The following is a 22,353-nucleotide window of genomic DNA, read 5'->3' as shown; positions in this document are numbered from 1 at the left end:
GTGGTGGTATACAGATAGGGCAATCAAAGCAAATTGTTTGAAATTTTGATTCAAGTTGTATGACTTTGACAAATTGCCATGTGTTGAAGCATCATTGATCTCAAGACATGTTAAAGATGCTCCACCGCTGACAAATGTTTGTTTTTTTTCACTATCAAAACAGGAGCAGACGATTTAGTATTTTTCTTCAGTTACAAAAGATACATGCTTTACATCATTAGTACCATTGAAAAGTTTGAGCTTCTAATTTTACAGACAAGTTAAAAATATGAAAAATAATTAATTGCATCCCGAAAAAATTCCGTGGCACTATATCCTATATAGAATGAAGTACTTATTGCGCATGCGCCAAAGGCAAGACAAATTATTTTATATTATTTTCTGTGTTAATTAGACATATATATAAGCGATTAAACACCAATTATTGTTCAAATGATGAATGTCATTTATGCACTGTCGGCATGGAGCATCTTTAAGTATAAATAGCATGTGTGGTCCAAGTAGAGTTGGGGCCAGTGAAGGGGGAATTGAGGAAACCTTTGGTATTGGAACAAGTAGTAAAATAGTTAAATACTCCCTTTACCCTCCCCTTTAATGACGGTAAATGATGATAATCATTAGAAATAAGTTTAACGTGTCACAGACGTCTAAGCAACATGGTATTTGTCTGAGAAGTTCAAACATGAAGAGACAGCTTAGTGTGTACATGTAACTTTGAGGATCGATTTAGATTGGGCAGGAACAGAAGTGTGAATGGCATTATGGATAAAACATTGATACCAAGAGGGAATTACTATTTAGAAGAGTTTGCTTACAACTTAAGATTGCGGTGCTTCTTTTGATTTTTATGGATTTCCACGGGATATGCTATACTAATTTTGTGTATACATGTCTATTCCTAAAAGCAAAATAAGGCCGATAGTGTTCATCATAGTGTTTTTTTACAGCTGGTCCCAGGGACTGATTTTATTTTCCTAATGTGTATGGATGCTGAACGTGATAATACTAAGTACAACCAATTTGGGGCCCTTTAGGGTTTTTTTGAGTCGTTAATTTGTCATATTTCCATGTTAAAGTTTTTGAGCAAGTTTCTATTTTGTCAATTGTTTAAGCATAAGTCATCATAAATGTTTATGATTTTATTTTCCTAATGTGTATGGATGCTGAATTTGATAATACAACCAATTTGGGGCCCTTTAGGGGGTTTTTGAGTCTGTTAATTTGTCATATTTCCATGTTTAAATAGTAAATACTTGAACATCAACTTTTTCTGAATAGGCGAGCTTTGCTGTTCTCCAACAGCTCTTGTCTGCTTTAGTATGGTGCGCTCTCAACAAAGTTGACTGAAAACCAGAGTATCAAATTACATAATTTTGTTTTGTACAATTTGATTTTCAAATTTTCTACAATGCTATTGCTATTTTGGTTTAGTATATATCTTTAGTACTCTATCTGGACCAAAAAGTTGCCAGTCAATGGACCAGCTACATGGCAATATTGTCTGCCCTACTATAAAATTGCCGGTCACAGGCAGACGGACAGACGTTAATTAACGCTGATTTAGAGGCAATGTAATCTGATAACCAGGACATGTACAAGGTATATGTAGGACAGTTAATCCTTCAAAAGAACATCTCGTGCAACTAGACTTCTATAATTATTAGTATATATTTGATACACGTTACAACGCATTTCAGCATGCAACATCATAATGCTACTGGTACATTCAGAAAATATGAAAACTGCAACTGCAAATCGATTGTCAAAACCTGAAAATCGCGGCAAATTTTGTATCACAAAACCCATTGTTTTTGCCCTTTACAATATTACCAGCTTGGCTTCCATTCCCATCGCGAGTAAACATCTTATTTTGTTGACTCGGTGACATCACGAGGGTATTGCTCGCGGGGAGTCATCAATGACTTGAGTGTATTGCATGAGATGAACTAGTATTACATGTACTAGTACACCCAGATATGAGAGAAAACGCTGTCTCACATAATTCAGTCGATGGTTCCGATTAAATTGTCCACTCTTGACCACGTTTTCCTTCTCCAAACCACATTGTTATTTTTTATCTGCTCTTGTGCGTCTTTCTCTTCTATCTTCCTTAGCGGAATTTTCAAAAGCACGTACGTAGCACTGTGTTGTAAATGATTTTGTAAAAGGATACACACATCCATATGCATGTTACATGATGTATTCGATTCAAGCGTGTTGTTGTGATTTTATAAAACAAATATTATACATATTAATGAATATTCAAGGAAAATAGCATAACTGAAGTTACAAATTAATGAATAATTATAATGCAAAGACGCATAATACAAATCAGTAAGCAAACATGCAGTAAGACATTAGATATTATGCAAGTAAAAAACTTACATATATTAAAGATTTTTTTTATTAAGACGGCAAATGCTTTTTGTAAGAATTTCACTTGTCAGTGTTTCATAGGTCAAAGAAATAAGACAACCCAGGACAGAAAAGTCGGTGATTATCTCATTATTGTCTAGACAATTTGCATTTTATTTTGGGTCCTACCAAGATGAATACTTTTAAATATGAAGTATACATAATGTAGAAAACGTTGATGGTTTAGCGATTACATTTGAGTGATCACTGGAAATGAAATAGAGATAATTCGAAACAGTTTGATCGAGTGTTAATTGATCCTATAAATATATGTTACATAAACTGCTCTATTTTGGTGGTATTTGTTTATGTTGCGCCTTCGCTTGTGTTTATCACTTTGATAAGAAAATTATAGAAAATAGATCATTAACACATTTTAATGTTTTGAACTACTTTCGTAGACTTTGCATCAAAAGGTTTTCGCCTTCGCTTGTATTAATCGTTTTGATAGGAAAATAGATTATTATCACATTCTGATGTAGTTTTGAACTAATTTCGTAGACTTTGCATCAAAAGGTTTTCACCAAAACGATTTCAATGCGAACTTTGATAGATTCTCCGCCGAAGGGGTATCTTTAAAGGATTCAGTACATAATGCGTGTTATAAGGCCTCGATGCACACGTCCCTGGGAGGCATATCCTGTGTAGATTCGTGTCCGTACTATTTACTGTCTACTTTTCAGAGCTACGCCCCTGAATTATTCAGGACACAGAATCCTGTTACATTATATTAAGAAACCAGTCGTCCCACTTTCAGAAATTATACGCCCTATAATTACCTACGCTAATCACATATTCTGATAAAAGTAAATGTTCATGGGCTCATTATTGTGTTTTCATATTCAGTGTCAAACTAAAAAAAATAAAACTGTTAAATTGTGTAACTGTGTAGATGGTTATTTTCTTGATTTGAACTAAAAATGAGGAAATTCAATTTTAACGCGTTTAGATTTTCGCGAAACTGGCTTTAAAGGTATAAAAGATATTTAATTTCTCGATCACACATTTTTGCGACTATACCAGTGTCCCGCGAAATCGCGAAAATATCAAAGCGAAGGAAAATTTACTCAACTGTTCATAATATATACTTAATGCATGTGGTTGTTGTCGAGTCTATATTGTCTTGTCATCATTTTTGTAAACATGTTGTTTATGTCGTTGAAAATAAAAACCGTTTTAAGCGATCAATCATTGCAACACAATACTAGTCATGTGTCATGTCACATTTGCATGCACCTTGGGATAGATTATCATCATTTCTCGTAGCGCAAATTCCTATTTTGTTTGTCATCGTCGACCTTAATTTTATCGTTTTCATGTTTCAATATTTCCGTTTTTTGCAGAATTCAGTCTGGATCCGCTTATTTTCCTTTGAAGATGGAATATTGAATGAAACATGTGTCACCTTGAATGGTTTTTTACCGACATTGAGTTTGGTCGGGTAGCAAGAGAGACATTTTCCAGTTGAACCGATTATTTAACCTATTTATCGAAACTTGGGTTTTTATAAAAAAAAAAAAAAAAAAAAAAAAAAAAAAACATATCGCATGCTAAACACGCGAAGATTAAAAAAAATGATAATCAACAACATAATAAGTTCCAAACGATAAGGAATTAAAATTTATCAAATATAGCCTTTTGTGCTAACTAAATACATGTAGCACCATTGCATTTAGCGATATTTTATGTCTACAATAACCTATACCAAATTGATGTCAAAGTAAATGCTAAATACATATTATATATATGTGTGTGTTTTTACAATCGTATATTATCTAATCAGGAAATAACAATAAAACACTTACCTGTCAAGTTGATGTACACTATCTGTGGTTATAACGCATTAGATGAAAGTTATAAGAACAATATCTGTCGTGTCATGCAACGAACACATGTAAAATTAATGTAAACAAAATGTATATAAAACAACAGGGGAATATTACATTGCATGATTATCATCAATAACAAGAAAAAAAATCTACTTTATAATATTGGTATGTTGTAGTAATAGCTCAATTAATAAACGTTATAATAAATATAGCTTCTTTGTACTTTCTGAGTGACAGGTGAGAAGCGAAGCATGGCGTGGGCTGTGGACGTCCGTCCCATCGATCAGAAAACGTGTAGTTCGTTACGTTAGATTAATCTCCGCCTGCAGATAATGGGTCCCTATTGAGGGTATATTTTCCTTAAAACGCTGGACAACTGCGCGTCACTAAAACAAAAAACGAACAATATTTCATTTTTTTTCTTTTCTGAAAATTGAAAATTATAGGAAAGTTAGATTGTTATTTTTTCTACTTATTATCTCCCCGTTCCCCTATTACCGCCTCTTGTACTTCATCAAAGGTTGTTTTGAAATGAAGAAATGATACAAAAATCAACAAAGCGATATGCGTCTTATATATGTGTGATGGTCTCTAGTCACCTTGCCTCCTGCCCATTGTGCGGACACTAAGCAGCATGTAAGTTTATTTTCATTGATAATATTTTTTTGGCCTAACATCTATGGCGAAACGAAAATGACCTCTTACACATCAACCTGGAATTTCCTTTGGCGATAATCTGGAACGTTGTCTATCTTCTGTACTTTTTTTAGATCCATATGTTATATCGACTAGACTAACTACCGCGTGAACAATGTTATGGCTATTTTACAGACCAAGCCATCATATACCTGTTTCCTACTTATGGTTTTATAGATTTTACATAGCGATACAATCTGTATCATATAATGGTGTTATTATCTATTATTTCTAAGATATACTTGTACAATTGATACATTCTGTCAAAACTTATTACAAAAACAGGAATGATACAAACCTGTTAAATTATCATATATAAAAAATATTTAATGTAACAAATATTTAATTATAACAAATGCTATTTGTGTCCTTATTACTTGCATTCTATATTTAGAGTATAACAATATTTACAATATTGTCGTTATTTTATGTTGTTATCTTTATGTCAAAGTGAGGCTATGTCAAAGTAAGTGAGGCTATGTCAAAGTGAGGCTATTGAACACAAGTTCAATTACACAATACATGTCCTTTCGTAGAAACTAAATATCAGTATTTTTTGGCTAAATGTGTCTAGTTAGCGCGAGCTTGTACAAATTGACACATTTATTAAAATCAAAGTAAGCTGTAAACCCATATATTTCTGCGGTGTTTCCATGCCTTATTACTTGTTTGTGGCGATTTCATTTTACAATTAAGTGTCGCATTGTTCTATCGTACCTATGTTTGACAACTTTTCGAATGATGTTCTTAATTGTTTCTTCTATTGCGAAACACGCTTAATTTCATCGCACGCGAAAATCAATTGTTTTATACCAATACAATACAATACAATACAATACAATACAATACAATATTTTATTTATTTGAGTGTCACACATTTTTACAACAGGGTAAAAAACAGCCATGATAAATAATTTACCAATTAGAATAAAAATGCCCAGCCAGATCTGACTTACGAGACACTTAAAAGAATATATATATATATATATTTAAAAAGTATCAAATTATCCAGTTAAAAACTTCGTCACGATACCCTACAAATGTCCCTTCTGTTTCTCGCGTCAATGATAATGACGTCATGAGCTGTAATTATACTTTATAATGGCAAATAAATAAAACAATAACTTAGTTTATGTTGTTTCCAACTGTCAATAAAACAGTGCGGGTTCCACAAGTGACTTTGTATTTTCCATTATATGCTACGGCATTTGCTCCGACATTGAATAGGTACTCGTGCGAGCACGAGGCGTGGTTATATACTGGCTGGCGATTGGTCAGTTAGACTTAACCTATCCATCAGTTCCCGTGAGAAGAAATTGTCTTATTTTTATGAGGGTTTTACCTCCGGTACTGAAAAATATGTCATGAATGCGCAATCAAAATTATCATATACGCCCAAGAGTAACATTTTAAATTAATTTAACATACGTGTAGTTCTCATCTCGCCAAGGCAGAGTCGCCTATCATAGTTCTAACATTGTTATTCTGTTTCCATCCAAGAAGTTATTACGTACCAATATTCCGACATAATAATACATTATCTTCTTACCATTTAGTAATAATCATTTATAATTCAATTTTGCTTGTTACGAGCATTTTCATTGGCTTAAAATTTACTTTATCAGCCCATAAAGGAAAAACGTAACGTAGCTTCTGATTGGCTGAGATGACGGCGTAATGATTTCATAAACAAAAGAGACCAAAAATGAATTTTGAGTATTGAAGAGATAATCTTTAGTAAATTGAATTATAAGGATTAATTCAAATACATTTTTTATGTTATGAAGATATAACATAAAAATCTGAATGTACTCTCATCATAAACCGCTTCGCGGTTTATTTAGAGTACACTCAGATTTTTGTGTTATATCTCTATAAAAAAAAAATCTATTCAAGTTAATCCTTAAATAATGATTTACGGGGTAGTATTACAAAGATGTAAAGGTAAAATAATTCTGAAATGTTATGTAAGTTATTGGTACACACCATTGTTATATATATATAAGTGTAACTGTAAGCAATTGTTCATAAAAACATCAAACTGACTAAAATGCAGATTCTCATTCTCACTCCGTCCACATATTTTATTGTAGAAAGTATAAGCACGAGGATAAGGCAAAGTGTAATTTACATCAATATGGATTCACAATATATTAAATAATTAACAATGATTAACTTAGAGACACATATTGTTGACAGACTGGAACATTGAATTTGAATATCAGTTAATAAAAAGAGTTTTATAACATACGGCATTTCTCTTTTTCTTTTCCTCAGACCCGTGGTACCATACAAACAGCTGAGATGTACGTGATTGCATGGCTATTGTGTGTTGTCGGCTCGACCTTTGCGCAGCGTGGAATAAACAATCTTCAGTTCTTCAGCAATAGGCCTGATGCCCCTGCGCGGCCTCCAGCCCAACTGCAAAGATCTGTGCAACAATTTCGAATTCCCACATCACTTCCGAATAACTTCCGCTCTCCTGGCATGCCTTTAATTCAAAATAATCATTTTTCACGTTTGGGATTCAATTCCTTTAGTGGAGGCGGGAATAATCTGCAGAACTCGAATGGTCTGTTGATGATGTTTCCGTCAAGAGCAGGACGTTTTATCCCAGGACTAGCGCTAAATCGTCCAGCTCCTCTGGCGTCGGTACTACGAAGGGTGACTCTTCCGTTCATGCCCACTAATCAACTTCCGTTCATCAGGGGGCGTAGTAATAATATGGGCATGAATTTGGGACAGCGCCTAACGTCGATGAACCCAAACCACCCGTTTATGTTGGGAAGACATCGCACCAATCGTATAACGCCAAACTCTGGAAATGTTGAATCTCAGGCCGGAACATCAACATCAAAATCCAGCAATCCTTCATCATCAGACCCAAGAACACAAAGAATCGTTGACTTTATATTAGGAACAAGAGGCCAAAGTAACGACCAGCCCACTGCCCAAGTAGATCCCACAACCAATGATATTGTACCAGGAACTCCAGCGTCGCAACCGAACGTTCCATCACAGATTGGTTTAACCGGAAATACTGCTAGTAATATCGGTAATCAAGCAGCAACCAGTATCCCATTACGCACGAAAACGGATGAACAGATTCAACAGGAAGTACAGCTGAAAATGAGACAACTGAGTGCGTTTCTTGCGAGGAATCCAACGTCCTTAGATGCTCGTTTCTCCAATACTAGGGCCTTTGCTAATTTGTCTCCTAACGTGAGAAATCGGCTAAATAATATGATTAATACAAATCATGTAGATGAAGCCACTGTGAATAAGAGAATCGAAGAAGCTTTGAAAAATCGCGATCCAAATAGCAATGATCCAATAGTAATTGATGGAGGTTTCTCGAGATTGCCTCCTATTGTCATTGACGGGGGTACTTCCATCAGTACCCGAGGTGTAATGTTTGATGAAAATCAAAAAGCTACCACTTTTGATCTTAACCAGAATAAAGATCTAGCCAAGCTTTTCGGAGTTCCCCAATAGGGCATCGCGCTAAAATTTTACTATTCTAAATATATATTATTAGCAAGTAATTATTTCCCAATTCCTTCCGGCTATCGTACATGCTCAACGTTTAACGATTTGCTTACCCATTCGTATAGCCATGGTCACAACCCGGTTCCGTATATATATATTTGGGAGCATGTAACAGTTTTAGTGCTTGCAAAACTCTGCGTTGGGTTTGGGCAAACCACGGATTAGCCACGTGCGGAAGACACGCGTGCACCATTCTGCCTTTGTAAGTCTTTTAAGTTTTTTTGTGACGTAGCCTTTTGTTCTACGAACGACGCACTGAGAATGTGTGTGACGTGTACGTATTAGGTGCGTGTACCATATTAACGTTGGGCGTGATGATGAAGTACGTGATCTGCACATACAATGCACGTGGATCTTCCAGCATAGGAATTAACATTGATTGTAGTGAAATAGGTGGTGCTGCGAGACAAAAACTGTACCTTGCAAAATTCGCGAGTACTTGCACGAATTGCCATGCTTGCAGGTAAGGACAACGGACGTAAGCGTCAGTCTTCCTCTGATGATGTTGTACGGAGATCGTATGTTTTTAATTATGCCCAACTTGCGTAACCCACGTACGCCACGTTCATACGTACGTGCACCTGCACGCGACTTACTCCCTCCCTAATCACACCACGTCTTCCCAACACGTTTAAAAAATCAAAATAAAACAAAAACACGCACAGCTTTGTCAGAAAAAAAACCCGTAGGACCGCATAACACGCACGGCGGATTGTGGCCATGGCTTATAGCGTGTAGATACATACATTAAATGTTTTTAATCTATATCATGTTTTATGCTTGTGCTGTACCATGTACATGTACTATTATGTATTGTAAACGATTAGGGTATATCAATAAACTCATTAGGAATGAGATGTGTTTTAAGTTTTTCATCCAACATGATTTGAAACCCTATCTAGTTGCAGTGTTGTCTTTGACATTACGTGATCACGTTTAAACTTCCCAGGTAGATATATTGCATTTTGGATAGAGAACTGATATTGGGCTTGTGGCATGCTGACATGAATGGTGAAAGGGCTGATAAGTGTGTTCATTTGAATGGTTTTTACCTTCATTCAAGGTCACATGAGTCTAAATGGCTACCTTTAAACGACTTCTTGTCAAAAACTAGGTGGCCTTAAACACAGCTGTGAAATGTAGCAGAAACTTACAACTTGTACTGGAGAGGTTTCTATAGTATATAATGCTTTAATTGTTAGTTTTAATGACTATCATCTCCTCTCGGTCGTTTAAGCTGTTGATTCGCTTTTGATGGTTTTCTGCTATTTGTATAAAACTGAAACTCACAATTCGAGTTTAAAGTGATCACAATGCATCATTAGATTTTGGAGGTTGTGACTATTTGTCTTTTTACTCTATTTTTTTTTTATTTACGCAACAGGTAAAGACGACACCCATCAATCTACTCCGGTGCTATTAGTTTTAAGGTCTAAATACACGTGTATATAAAGTAGCCTTTGTAAATTTGATAACATGATACTCCGTCATTACAGTGTGTGTGGCAATTTCATTTAAGTATCTTCGTCAGTATCATGTAAACTAAACATAAAATCTTGCTTGAGTGCTTAAACGTCAGCTTTATTTTTTATCGAGACTTACTCAACATAATTTATATATACAGTTTAATACTTTTAACAATAATATTTATAGATGTTTTAAATAAAGTGTGTTATAAAATCTGTAAAGAAGTAGCCATTTTGGCCGGTTACGGTAATAGTAAGGGTAATCTTGTCACCATAGAATACGCGTCGGCTTTTCAAAACAAAAGACTAAAGCTTTACACCATGAGTAAAATACGGACACGATTCATTAGTTATGAGAAGAGTCGAGTCAGCTTGTGTTGAATTTTGTCTAGTCATAAATATTCTGGCTGTCTATCGTCTCTTTATATAGGTCTATAAATGTACACAAAAAGACAGAAGAATGATAGAACACGCATAATGTCTTAATATTGATATGTGCAGCTATATAATTATCAAGAATTTTCTCCAGCTCACTCATATATAACTCTAACCTAAAGTCTCCTATATAATATCGGTGCTTATCATAAACGGAAAGATACTCCGTACAGACAAATGCTAGCTTAAAGATTTTTCTCTATCAAAAACGGTTTCAGACGAATTTGTGTTTGTCTTCAGTTACAAAAGTTACTTACTTTACACCATCGAAAAGTCTGAGCTTCTAATTTTACTTCAGGATAAGAATATTTGAAACAATTATTTGCGTCCCTATATGGAATGAAGTTCTGATTGCGTATGCGCCAAAAGCAAAGAAAAAATATTTTATATTATTTTTTTTTGTGTTCATTTGACATTTATATCATATATACATGAACGTTTAAACACAAAATAATCTTCAAAGGATGAGTATCGTTTATGCTCTGTCGGCGGTGGAGCATCTTTAAGAGGATCTTGTACGTCTCGGCAACTCTGGACGCTGCCATTACGAAACCATGTGATATTGAAGATAAATCATTCATAAAAAAAACTAAGACTATATGTCCTTGATGAAGTAAAGGATTTAAAAGCAAATATTGCTTTACTCTCCCCTCTGTCTAAGAAAACAATCTAATAAAGCAAGACCGTTAATCCATGACTGCAAGTTTTATGCGATAGTGAACTTGAAATGTCGTCCATTTTTATATGAAGAAGTTGGTGAATGTCTATTTCAAGAATAGAAGTTGATGCATTGATACTTACTGAGAGTAAACACACGTTACGATCTGACACTTAAAAGAAAAAAAGTGTTTGTAAAGCATTAATGTAACCATACAAAAAATTTAGGAAGCGACAGTTAAGTTTGATTAACACTGATTATGTTTGAATCAGCAGAAAATATACATTGTTCCATAGACAAATAAAGTACATCAAATCAATGCAATGATTTTTTTTATCTTATAATGCGCGATAAGGAGGCATGGATATATTATGATTTATTCAATAAATGTTATATTTACACCAAGTACGTAGTTAGTCCATGACTATCTGACTTGTTTAATGCACTACATTAACAGTTTTTTTACATTGTCGAAGGGCAATGACTCAAGTTTGACTATTTCTTTTCTCTATACATGTAGATGAATATGAGCCAATGGAAAAATATTAATGCACTCCGTTGCTTTATCATTTTATTTCAAATGGGGTTTTTCATTACACTAACCGAAAGAAAAAATATTGTTAAGATACCATTAATTGAATATCAATTAAAATTAATTAAAAAAAGGTACATATACTGTCGACTTTTATTATTTTACACAGATATCATTCAGACCTTCAAATGTATAACAACTTAGATCATTATCTTATTTCTGATGAATATTTACAGTCCCGTTCTCGGTCGTTGTTTGGGCCACGTCAATTTTTCATCCTCGATCACTGTAAACAGTCTGCTGGACATACGGTCAAGGAACTCTACAAATACATCGACCTATGTTGAATTTATTTTTACTGACACTATATGAAGGAATTTGTTATCTTCTGTGCCAAGTCATACAACTTTAAACGTACCGGCACATCGGTTCTGGCCTGAGCTTGAAATGAAACCAAGTTTGGTTCTTGTGATTATTTGTGGCTATATTGTACAATTATACATCAATGATAATTTCGTTTTGTCAGTATCAGGACCCAGTTTCATGAACAATACTTAATTTTATCAAATCCGCATTCTCCATCGGAAAGCATTACAAATTTTAATGAAGACTAAGGAATGTCCTCTGGGAAATTATAAGGAATTGTTTAAAATGATTGTTCTTGAAACTGAGCCTTGGTGCGTCTATGTTGTGATATTTGCTTCCATAGAAAGATGGGATTGTAGTATAACCACTATCAGCATGTCACATGTGCACATCATTGATTTAGGTTTGAATTTTTAAGGCTCCCGTGGAATTCAATTTTGAACTCTTAATTTCAAGTCTGGCAAAAAAGAGTCAACAAGAAAATTTTTTAGGTATTTGAATTTCACTGTGAAAAGTTTTCAAATTTTGGAACAGATTTTTATCTCAAGGTAATTTGTCCAGTCTGAACTTTTCAGCTTTATTGTGATTGCATTTTTTTCAAACTTAACACACTGTGAACTTCAATTTGAAAGATTGGGAGGCGTGCTGTATTCATTAATTCAGATGATTAGGTCCAGACTAGAGGATTGCGAATGTTTAATCATTTGGAACCTACAGATCATGTTCGTGTAACGTTGTAAAAAGTGTGAAGGCGTCATGAAAGGTCAATCGCCCGCTACCGGAGGTATACATCATATGAAAGCGAAAAAAGTAAGTTGTTTACAATTACAATTTAAAAAATAAAACACGCAAGGTTGATGAAGTATGTATCTATGGCTAGTGAGGCATCGCATCCTTCCCTGGCAAAGGTCAGATTCTTCAATAACAATTTGTCGTTTGATCAAACAGACAAATTGTGATAATCGGATTAGGGAGGTGGTTGTGTCTATATTTGGGGATATATAAGTCTACCGATCTGGTCACTGACACTTTACATCGGCCGTCGCCCTATACAGAACCAAGGTAATGTATAAGATTTTGGTCCCCTGATTTGTAATTTTTGAGGTAAGGTAGCTATCATATTTTTATTAAATTTTTTCTTTCTGTCAAGAACAAAACATGTCCTTATTTATACCATCTATATCTATATTTCAGAAAATCTGGTTAAAATCGTTTATTTTTATCAATTTTCATACCAAATAACATCAAACATGGTAGACTTTGTCAACCTCAAAAGTGAGGAGAAGATTTTAAATTGGCTATCAACTTTACTTGTTTCCAAACTTTGAGGTCATTATATTCTCCCAGCAGAAAAATTGAAACGACCTTTTGTTAACATTGTCTTAAATTCATCCCATTTGAAATTTCGATGACAATTTTGTCATATGATTTATAAGTACTGTTCTAGTAAATATTGTGAACATAATTTTAGTGATATCCTTGTTTTGAGCATTTTAGAGAAGGTTTGTTACGCTTTAATGTTTCATTTCACTTTTCATGTTAGGATTTTATGGTAGCGTGCGCACGCTAAGTCACTCTTGAGTATACAAATACATGAACGTATATAATATTATTCAATTAGTCTTTCAAATAATCTCACATGTTTCCTTTCCCTATTGTCAATTGCTATCAATGTCATATTTACTCAGTTTTACCTCGTTTTGTTTTAGAACATGAAAGTCCTATGGGTAATAGGATGTGTCTGCTATGTTATTTCGTTGGTGGGTGCTCTACCAACTCCAGAGGAAACGCCAAAGACCCCAGATGCTTTACCTAGCACAGTGTTTAACTCGGAGCTACCAGTTGCTGCCCCTGCGACTGTCGAGGAGACTATCACTCCTGTGAATGGGGAAGGTTCAGTATCAGCTGGAGAAACTATTAGTGCAATCTCTGACAGTAATATAGATTTCCCACCGCTTGGCGAAACAGTTAAATCTGACACGGACGAATCACCTGCTCCTTTGCCAGAGGCATTTAACTCGCCTGTACCTCCTGTTCCTCTTGTACCTACAGCTTTATCACAAAGTAACGTCGGTAGTGAAATGTTAAACAATGCTATACTTAACGCAAATCTCAACCAACAAGCGTTAAATTTCAACCAACAAGCGTCAAATCTCAACCAACAAGCGTCAAATCTCAACCAACAAGCGTTAACTTTCAACCAACAATCGCCTGTTGGACAATTAGGTAAAAATGGATTCCTAGCAACTGTAGCGGGACAAAGGTCGATCCCAACACAAATGTCAAGGAGACTAATGTTTTCGGCTCCTTCAGTAAGAAACACCATGCAGCGAAATGTGAATATGATTTCGGGACCAACACCTCTGGCCACAGTGCGTCGACTACCTATACGCTCTTCTTCTACCATCAGACCAATTCAAGGTTCACAAAGAATGGCGTTACCGTCTGTGATACCTATTTCCGGTTCATCTCCTTCCTTTTTCTCTCAGACAATGAATCCACCAATGCCTCCTGCTAATTTTCCGTCATCCTCTATTTCTCCAAATGAACCGACATTCTCTATGGTTCCGTTTGTAGGGCCTGACTTTTCTTCATTTTCGTTTCCTTCATCCTCGTTTTCTTCTATGCCTCTTTCGAGTATTGATCCCTTCCCCCCTACCTTAGAAATGCAGCTAACTTCTGTGCGTCCTATTTCTGCCCCTCAGACAGTTGTTTTTGATAATGCTCAAATGAGCCGCCGTCCTCTCCCACCACCGACTATTCAATTGCAATCAGCTCCAGCCAGTCCACCATTAAATATCCAAATGCCACCACCTACTACACAAGTGACGTCATTCCAGGCACCACCTACTACACAAGTGACGTCATTCCAGGCACCACCTAATACACAAGTGACGTCATTCCAGTCACTACCTCCGCCAATGATGTCTCCATCCATAACACCAATTTCCACAATTAGCACTGGTCCCCCTTTAAGGTCCGCCCCTTCTTCGATTCCGGTCCCATTCGTAACAACTTTAACCATGATGCCAACGATGCCGTTGTTACCAGGCCCTAGACTCACAACCTTTTCTTCACCTATTCCTCAAGCGGGGACAAACATGATTGCAGGCGGATTGCCAACATTTCAAACAGGACCGAACACAATGTCAGGCGCTATTCGACCACTTCCAAATATGATTGCAGGTGGTCCCATGCCTCTTCAAACTAGTCTAAACATGCTTCCAGCAGGTGGTCCCTTGCCGTTTCAAACTGGAACAAACATGCTTCAAGCAGGTGGTCCCGTGCCGTTTCAAACTAGTCCAAACATGCTTCCAGCAGGTGGTCCCGTGCCGTTTCAAACTGGAACAAACATGATTGGAGGTGGTATGCCGCAATCTTTCATGCAGCAAGCGGGTGGGTTGGGTGATGGATTTGGAGGATTTCAAAGTGGGCAATCCTTCGGAGGGGCACTGGGAGGAGATATGTTCCAAGACGGTATGCCTCCCGCTGGACAACCTTCCCTGATGTCGTCATTAAATTCGTCATTAAATGACTTCTTCAGACCAATAATGAATGCTTTTAGGGTAAGTATCATATGTCATGTTCGTCTTATAACATAACATAGACATTTAGTGTACAATATGATTTAGGCGTTACACATGTACTATACTTATTTGTGTTATTGATGTTCGGGTATTGATAGCAATACAATATCGCAAAATTTGTATCGTTGCGAACCATTCGCATGTAATGAAGCCCGTCTCGTTTGGTATAAAACGCATTATTAAGTCGCCATGAAATGTTGATTCAAAGGGATATTGAAGCTGGACTTCTACTGACAACTAACTATATTAGTTTTCTCGTTAATTGACACATAAATATCAGATCTCGTTCTATACTTCATACACATATAATTAAACTATGTTAATGGGGTTAATTCATCTACCTTCATATACATGCATTGTAATTGCGTTTGATAAGTCCCTGTATCCGAATGTAAATTGCTTTAAAAATTGACAAACACTGGTACTCCTTAGTCTTTTGGAAATGGCCTTTTTATGTTATACATATACCAGTATTTAATACTTGGTTAATACTACACCATGATGTCCGTATGGACATTCTGTAATTTTCAATTGGAAAACAAGACACACTGTATAAAAGTCTTGATTAGTATTTCAAATTTTCTCAGGTCAATGCAACACATCAAAAGTCCTTAACCACTGTTAATGTTGATATGATATGTTGAAAAGAAGTCATAGCGCCAATGTATAGTACAAGCATACGATTGAATATTAAAACGCTTTAAATTAGACTTACTAAAAAGATTTGTGAGGAAATTAGAAAATTAGTATTAATGCAATTCTATTCTTTTTCAGTCGATGTGAAGATGCCACCCAGCAGAACAAGAAGACAAAGTATTTTTATCCATTGTTACTTTTGTTTGTTATTTGATGTATTTTTCCTTCGATAATACAATGATGTATACACGTTTTTTCTTATTTTCTGTATTACCATAAAATCTTATGAAATATGACCTGAATCCAAGTCCATATAACTGTGTAGTGACAAATGTTTGTCGAAAATAAACAAAGAAATTTTATCGTATGCAAGTGACTATATTTAAAAGCAACAGCATCAATGCGAAGGTTGAATTCGTGGTCTGTTCATCTGAAAAACAAATTGAAGACTTGCATATCAGTTGTACAGTGAAAATTTCATTTCCCGGTGTATAGCGAAAATTTGCATATCCGATGTATAGTGAGAATTTGCACATCCGGTGTACAGTGAGAATTTCATTTCTGGTGTACAGTGAGAATTTGCACATCCGGTGTACAGTGAGAATTTCATTTCCCGGTGTACAGTGCGAAGTTGCATATCCGGTGTACAATATGCAATGGAAGATTCATTCAAGAAACCAACTTGCAGGCCAGCATTCCATCTATTTTATCCCAACCGTTTAGGCTAAGAAACGTAATTTTGATAATTTGAAATTCTAATACGATTTAAAAGTACAGTGTAAACTTTGACATAAAAATAATTATTTATTACTTATGCGCTTTTCATTTTTGGTTTCACACTACATTCTGGAGACAAAAATTAAAAAGTTTATTAATAGCAATTATATCGCCAAAACATCTCTATCAATAACATATGATTAAGTTTCAGCACCAAACAAATGGTAATGTTTTTGAACATGTAAATCAATGTTAAAAATGAAGATTCATTTCCCTGTTTTGCCGCTACTATGCGGAAACTAAGACAAACTTTAGTGTATAAAAGTGGTAGTTTCTGCCACTTCAGCTTGCAACGGGGTTGCTATATTCTATCTAATAAAAACACTAAATTAAAAATTTCAGAAAAAAAAAACAGATAACGATGGGCGATTCCTACAGTGTAAGATAAATAATGATGATACAATACATGGAACCTCGTTAACAAATACGCTCCTAATAATGCGACACAGCGAAATCCGTTTATGTAAAAACAAATAGATTATCTCTCTTGTTCTGGTGGTTATATATATTCTGGTGATTTCAACTGTACCTTACTGTACACACAATAACTTCGACAGATATCCACGAAAATAATCACGATCACACAATTACAACTTTGAATTTTTTATAGATTCCTTCCAATTGGTTGATATCTGAAGATTACGCAACCCAAATAAATGCGAATTCACCTTTAAACGTGGGAATACGAAACACGTCTAGTATTGAAAGTGATATCATTAACACTAAAATTTCTTCGTGTAATTTTAATGATCACAATATGATTTCCAATAAAATAAATACTAAAACGAAACGAAAGGGACCAGGAACATGCAAGATAAATTCTAACACAATTATGAGTGACGAGTTTAAGAAAATCGTTTGAAGCCTTTTGGAAGTACTGGACCTCAAAAAAAAAGATGATTTCAATAATGGTGGGACATAGATAAAGTTGAAATAAGAGAATCAACAGTAACTATTTCTAAACACTTAAAGAAAAAAAAGATAAAGAATTTATCCAATTACAAAGAGAACTAGAAGAACTGTCTAAAGAAAATGTAGATAGTGTTAGAATTGAACGCATTACAAACATATTGAGGACACATTATATCAACCAAGCTACTGGGATAAGAGTTAGAGCAAGAATACATGATTTCGAAGAAAATGAACCCTCGAATAAATATTTTTTGCTGGGAAAACATGGCATGGGATAAAGACTTTTGAAGGTGGATATACATGTAAAGATGATATACGATCTATACAAAGAGAACAAGTCAAATTCTACAAAAAATTGTTTAGCTCTGAGAGGTGGGATATAGAAGCCGCAAATTCACTTCTTGAAAATGTCGAATTGCAAAATACAAACGAACAGAGAATAAATTTTAGTGATGCGGAAGTTCTGAGAAGTATCTCTTCTATGAAAAATAATAAATCTCCTGGGGAGGATGGTATTATGGTTGAATTTTACAAAACATACTGGTATATCATTAGGAATGATTTTCTGGAATTAAAATACAGGAAATTTACACGAATAATAGTTTATCAAAATTTCAAACAAAAGGAATTATGAATTTGCTGTACAAAATGGGGGAATGAAAGGATATCAGAAATTGGAGACCTCTTACGATGTTGAATCATTGCAAAAACATTGGCAAATAAAATTAAATTATAACTCCCAAGTATCATTCATCCTGACCAAAAGGATTTGTTTCAGGCAATAACATAGCGGAAGCAAATGCAAATAGACTCACCTAAGACATAATTGAATACAGTAATTTAGAAAATGAGGAGGGAGCTGTTACATTTTTAGGTCAGCAGAAAGCATTCGATAGAGTTGAATGGGGATTGGTCGATGCACGTTTGGAAAGGTTTAATTTTGGGGAGAAAGTCAGTGGTTGGATTCTAATGTAATTGATGGACTCGAAAACATGTATCAAATCTAATGATTTCTTATCAGATTATCTCCGGATATCGAGATTAGCGAGGTAAGGCTGTCCTATCGCGCAAATTTTACATAAATTATTCAAGCAGAACCTCTAGCATTCTCTTTACGTTTTCGAAAAAAAACACATTATTATTCGATCATTGATTATATCTTCGGTAAGGTATTGAATAGAAGCACGGAGTATTCCTGATAAATATTTGAAGAACTTGAACACAGTTATCAGGAAATTTATATGGGATGGAAAACCAGAAATGATAAAACGATAAGTAATCTGCTCAAACCAATCTAAAGGGGGATTCGGTATTACAGATATCACATAGTTTACCCTAGCAAAACAAATAAAATTGATTGATAAAATTTTACACGACGAAACAACCAGTTGGAATGCAAGAATGAAGGTAAACACTGGCTGAAATTACTAGATGGCAAAGATACATTTATTTGCAAATGTTTTGGGCAGTTGGGGTACCAACTCTTTATTTAAATCTCTCTTGTATATTTATTTTTTACAGGAATTGTTTAGCACCTTGGTAAAAATTCTTAAAAGCCAATAAGCCAAGGAACAGTAACGATCTTAAATTCTTGAGCTATTTGGCAACCACACGATTCATTTTAATAGAACAACATATGGGATACACATCATAAAATTGACGATCAGCCTTACCAGAAAAATATAAAATATTACTTAAAGGGGAATTATTTTTAGTGACAACATAGTGTATCCTTTTATTGACACTGCATTGAGAATAGTAGATAGGAATAACACTGTTGTCGAATATTAAAAACTAAAACTGAACACTACAATATAAAAGTTGAGAGATCAAGAACTCAAAATACACACAAAGTGGGAAAATTTATACCATAAGCAGTTTCCATGGATTAATGTGTGGCAGAATTGTTTTAATATATTGTCAAGTCTAAAAATAAAATAATTTTAATGAAAGTGTGTACATCAAAGTCTTTATACAGAAATGAAAATACGTAAATTCGAAAATTCTCAAGGGAAATGTTGTTGTTGTTGTTTTGTGAAAGAGAAAATCTCTCATTTATTTTTTAAAGTGTGAATATACAAAACGTATTTCAAACAAATATAAACCTTAATGAAAGATATTGTACCTCAGTACACTACCGAAATAGTACACATTGAAGAAAATGTAACTCTCGGCTATCAAGGTTGAAATGCTCGGCTAAGGTATTTGTGTTATGAAATGGATAATATCCAAGAACAGAAATCATGTAAATTACAACAACAAATAAATGTAAAACCTACAAAAAACTTTATTAAGAGACAGATTTATAATTAGCTTTGTATTTATGTATGTATGTATTGTTTCAATCATATGTCTGTATGCACAAAGTTTAATATTTGATATTGGCTAATTGAACGGATCTAATTCTCTATTCTGAGTGCAAAAAGAAATGTTGAATTTGGACCCTTTGGAACTCGTACACTTTTATAGTGCTATATCACTGAAGCATGCCGCCACCATGTCTCGTTATACTGACAATGGGCACACAAGACGTCCCACTTCGTTTATGCTGAATGCTAAGCAGGAGCAGAAACTACCACTTTTGTGTACTAAAGTGTGTCCCGGTCAAGGTATAGAACCCAGAGCCTTCCTCACATGGGCGAGCGTTAAACCAACTAAAGGCCAAATGTGAGGCGATGTCAGGGGAGATGTTAAGAAGAAGAAAGTCAGTAAGGAAAAAGATCTCTTTAAGATCATGCAATAGAAGGTACCATTCTAATCTTCTATCTGCAGGATCATAACAATGTATTGGCGAATTTGAAAGCATAACTCAGAATTAAGAATAAAAGCAGCTGGTTGAGTTAAGATTTATCTTGACGATAAATGTATTTCACTTTCATTTCAATAAAATTTCATGAAAACGTTTTCTGCGTAAAACATCGGTGTTGGTACTTGTAAAATTTTACAGATCAGCAGGGTATACGCTGAGAGAAAACCAGAGTGATAATGTGCTGGAACTGACATATTTTATCCTCACTTGAAAATCTATATAAAACGAAAATGAAATATAAAAAACTGAACTGCATTTCAATAATAAGAATCAGCCTTAAATGTAGATTATAGATAACAAAACTGAACACGACGAAGGAAGTAGGAACAAAATTTATGGAACGTAGGGAAAGTTTACTAAAGAATATGGGTACATCAATGGGCCAGGACCTATGTGTCTATCGTCCAAACCGTTAATACTTATCGTCATCCCCGTTTCTAAAATCTATTACTGGAACGTTTTTCGTCGTATACATAACAACTATCCACGATATCATTCCATTTAAGGAACTTCTAAGATGTTTATATTGATACCGATTCGATAAATCTTGCGGCAACTCTCTGTTTCATGTCGTATCAAATATGAAGGTTCTGTGCGCGACAAAAGATGAGAGGGGTAGTTTGATCCTTAATTATACATCAAAAGATTATGACATAAGCTGATCTGATAACAGTCAGGACACCGTATTGGCTTAGAAGTTGGGGATCGTCCTTGGTAATCTGTAAAAGAAATCTATGTTAGTCTGTGGTCGGTATGTGTTTCCTCCTGAAATGCAATGATAGTCATTCGGGTGCGATTTATTTTCACGAATTTCGCGATCCAAGTAAATTCGCGAAAGTTAATCGCCGAAAATTAACATCTACAATATTGATATTGATAAAACTTCTATTCATTTTAAGCTCACCTGACCCGAGCTTATGGCATCGCGCGGCAACCGTCGTCCGTCCGTCAACATTTCCTTTAAATCGCTACTAGTCATAGAGTTCTGCATGGATTCTAACCAAATTTGGCCAGAAACATCCTTTAGCTCTGACTCCCTGGGGGCAGGAGGGGCGTGGCCCAATAGGGGAAATATAGGTAAATCCTATCAATCGCTACTAGTCCTAATGTTATGCATGGATTGAAACCAAATTTGGCCAGAAACATCCTGTGGGGAAGGAGAACAGAGTTTGTATAAAGTTTGGCTCTGAGCCCCCGGGGCAGGAGGGCGATACCCAATAGGGGAAATATAGGTAAATCCTATCATTCGCTTCTAGTCCTAGTGTTCTGCATGGATTGAAACCAAATTTGGCCAGAAACATCCTTGGGGGAAGGGGAACAGAGTTTGTATAAATTTTGGCTCTAACACCCCAAGGGCAGGGGGGCGGTGCCCAATAGGGCAAATAGAGGTGAATCCTATTAATCGCTACTAGTCCTAGAATTATGCATGGATTGAAACCAGATTAGGCCAGAAACATCCTTAGGGGAAGAGGAACAGAGTTTGTGTACATTTTGGCTCTGACCCCCCGGGGGCAGGATGGGAGGGGCGCAATAGGGGAAATAGAGGTACATCCTATAAATCGCTACGAGTCCTAGATATTCTGCTTGGATTGAAACCAAATTTGGCCAGAAACATCATTGGGGGAAGAGGAACAGAGCTTGTATACATTTTGGCTCTGACGCCCCGGGGGCAGGAGGGGTGGTGCC

At 35.4% G+C, this 22,353-nt stretch overlaps 2 protein-coding genes across 2 annotated transcripts; both read left to right on the top strand.

Annotated features, from left to right (window-relative positions):
- The first annotated feature begins 4,489 nt into the window (after positions 1–4,489).
- LOC138304620 (uncharacterized) lies at positions 4,490–9,344 on the top strand. Its single transcript, XM_069244790.1, has 2 exons — positions 4,490–4,880; positions 7,218–9,344. The coding sequence occupies exon 2, from the start codon at positions 7,245–7,247 to the stop codon at positions 8,433–8,435; it is 1,191 nt and encodes a 396-aa protein (XP_069100891.1). The 5' UTR covers positions 4,490–4,880; positions 7,218–7,244; the 3' UTR covers positions 8,436–9,344.
- Positions 9,345–13,658: 4,314 nt separating this feature from the next.
- Positions 13,659–16,419, top strand: LOC138304592 (uncharacterized). The gene is made up of 2 exons (XM_069244756.1): positions 13,659–15,512; positions 16,308–16,419. Exons 1-2 carry the CDS (start codon positions 13,659–13,661, stop codon positions 16,314–16,316), a joined length of 1,863 nt encoding a protein of 620 aa, XP_069100857.1. The 3' UTR covers positions 16,317–16,419.
- Positions 16,420–22,353: the final 5,934 nt, after the last annotated feature.

This window comes from Argopecten irradians, chromosome 12, assembly GCF_041381155.1.
Source record: "Argopecten irradians isolate NY chromosome 12, Ai_NY, whole genome shotgun sequence".
In the NCBI taxonomy this organism is placed as follows: Eukaryota; Metazoa; Mollusca; class Bivalvia; order Pectinida; family Pectinidae; genus Argopecten; species Argopecten irradians.
This window is presented reverse-complemented; position numbering and strand designations above follow the sequence as displayed.

Coding starts and splice junctions, on each gene's coding strand:
- LOC138304620 (XM_069244790.1), top strand. CDS start 7,245: ATGTACGTGATTGCATGGCTATTGTGTGTTGTCGGCTCGACCTTTGCG.
- LOC138304592 (XM_069244756.1), top strand. CDS start 13,659: ATGAAAGTCCTATGGGTAATAGGATGTGTCTGCTATGTTATTTCGTTG.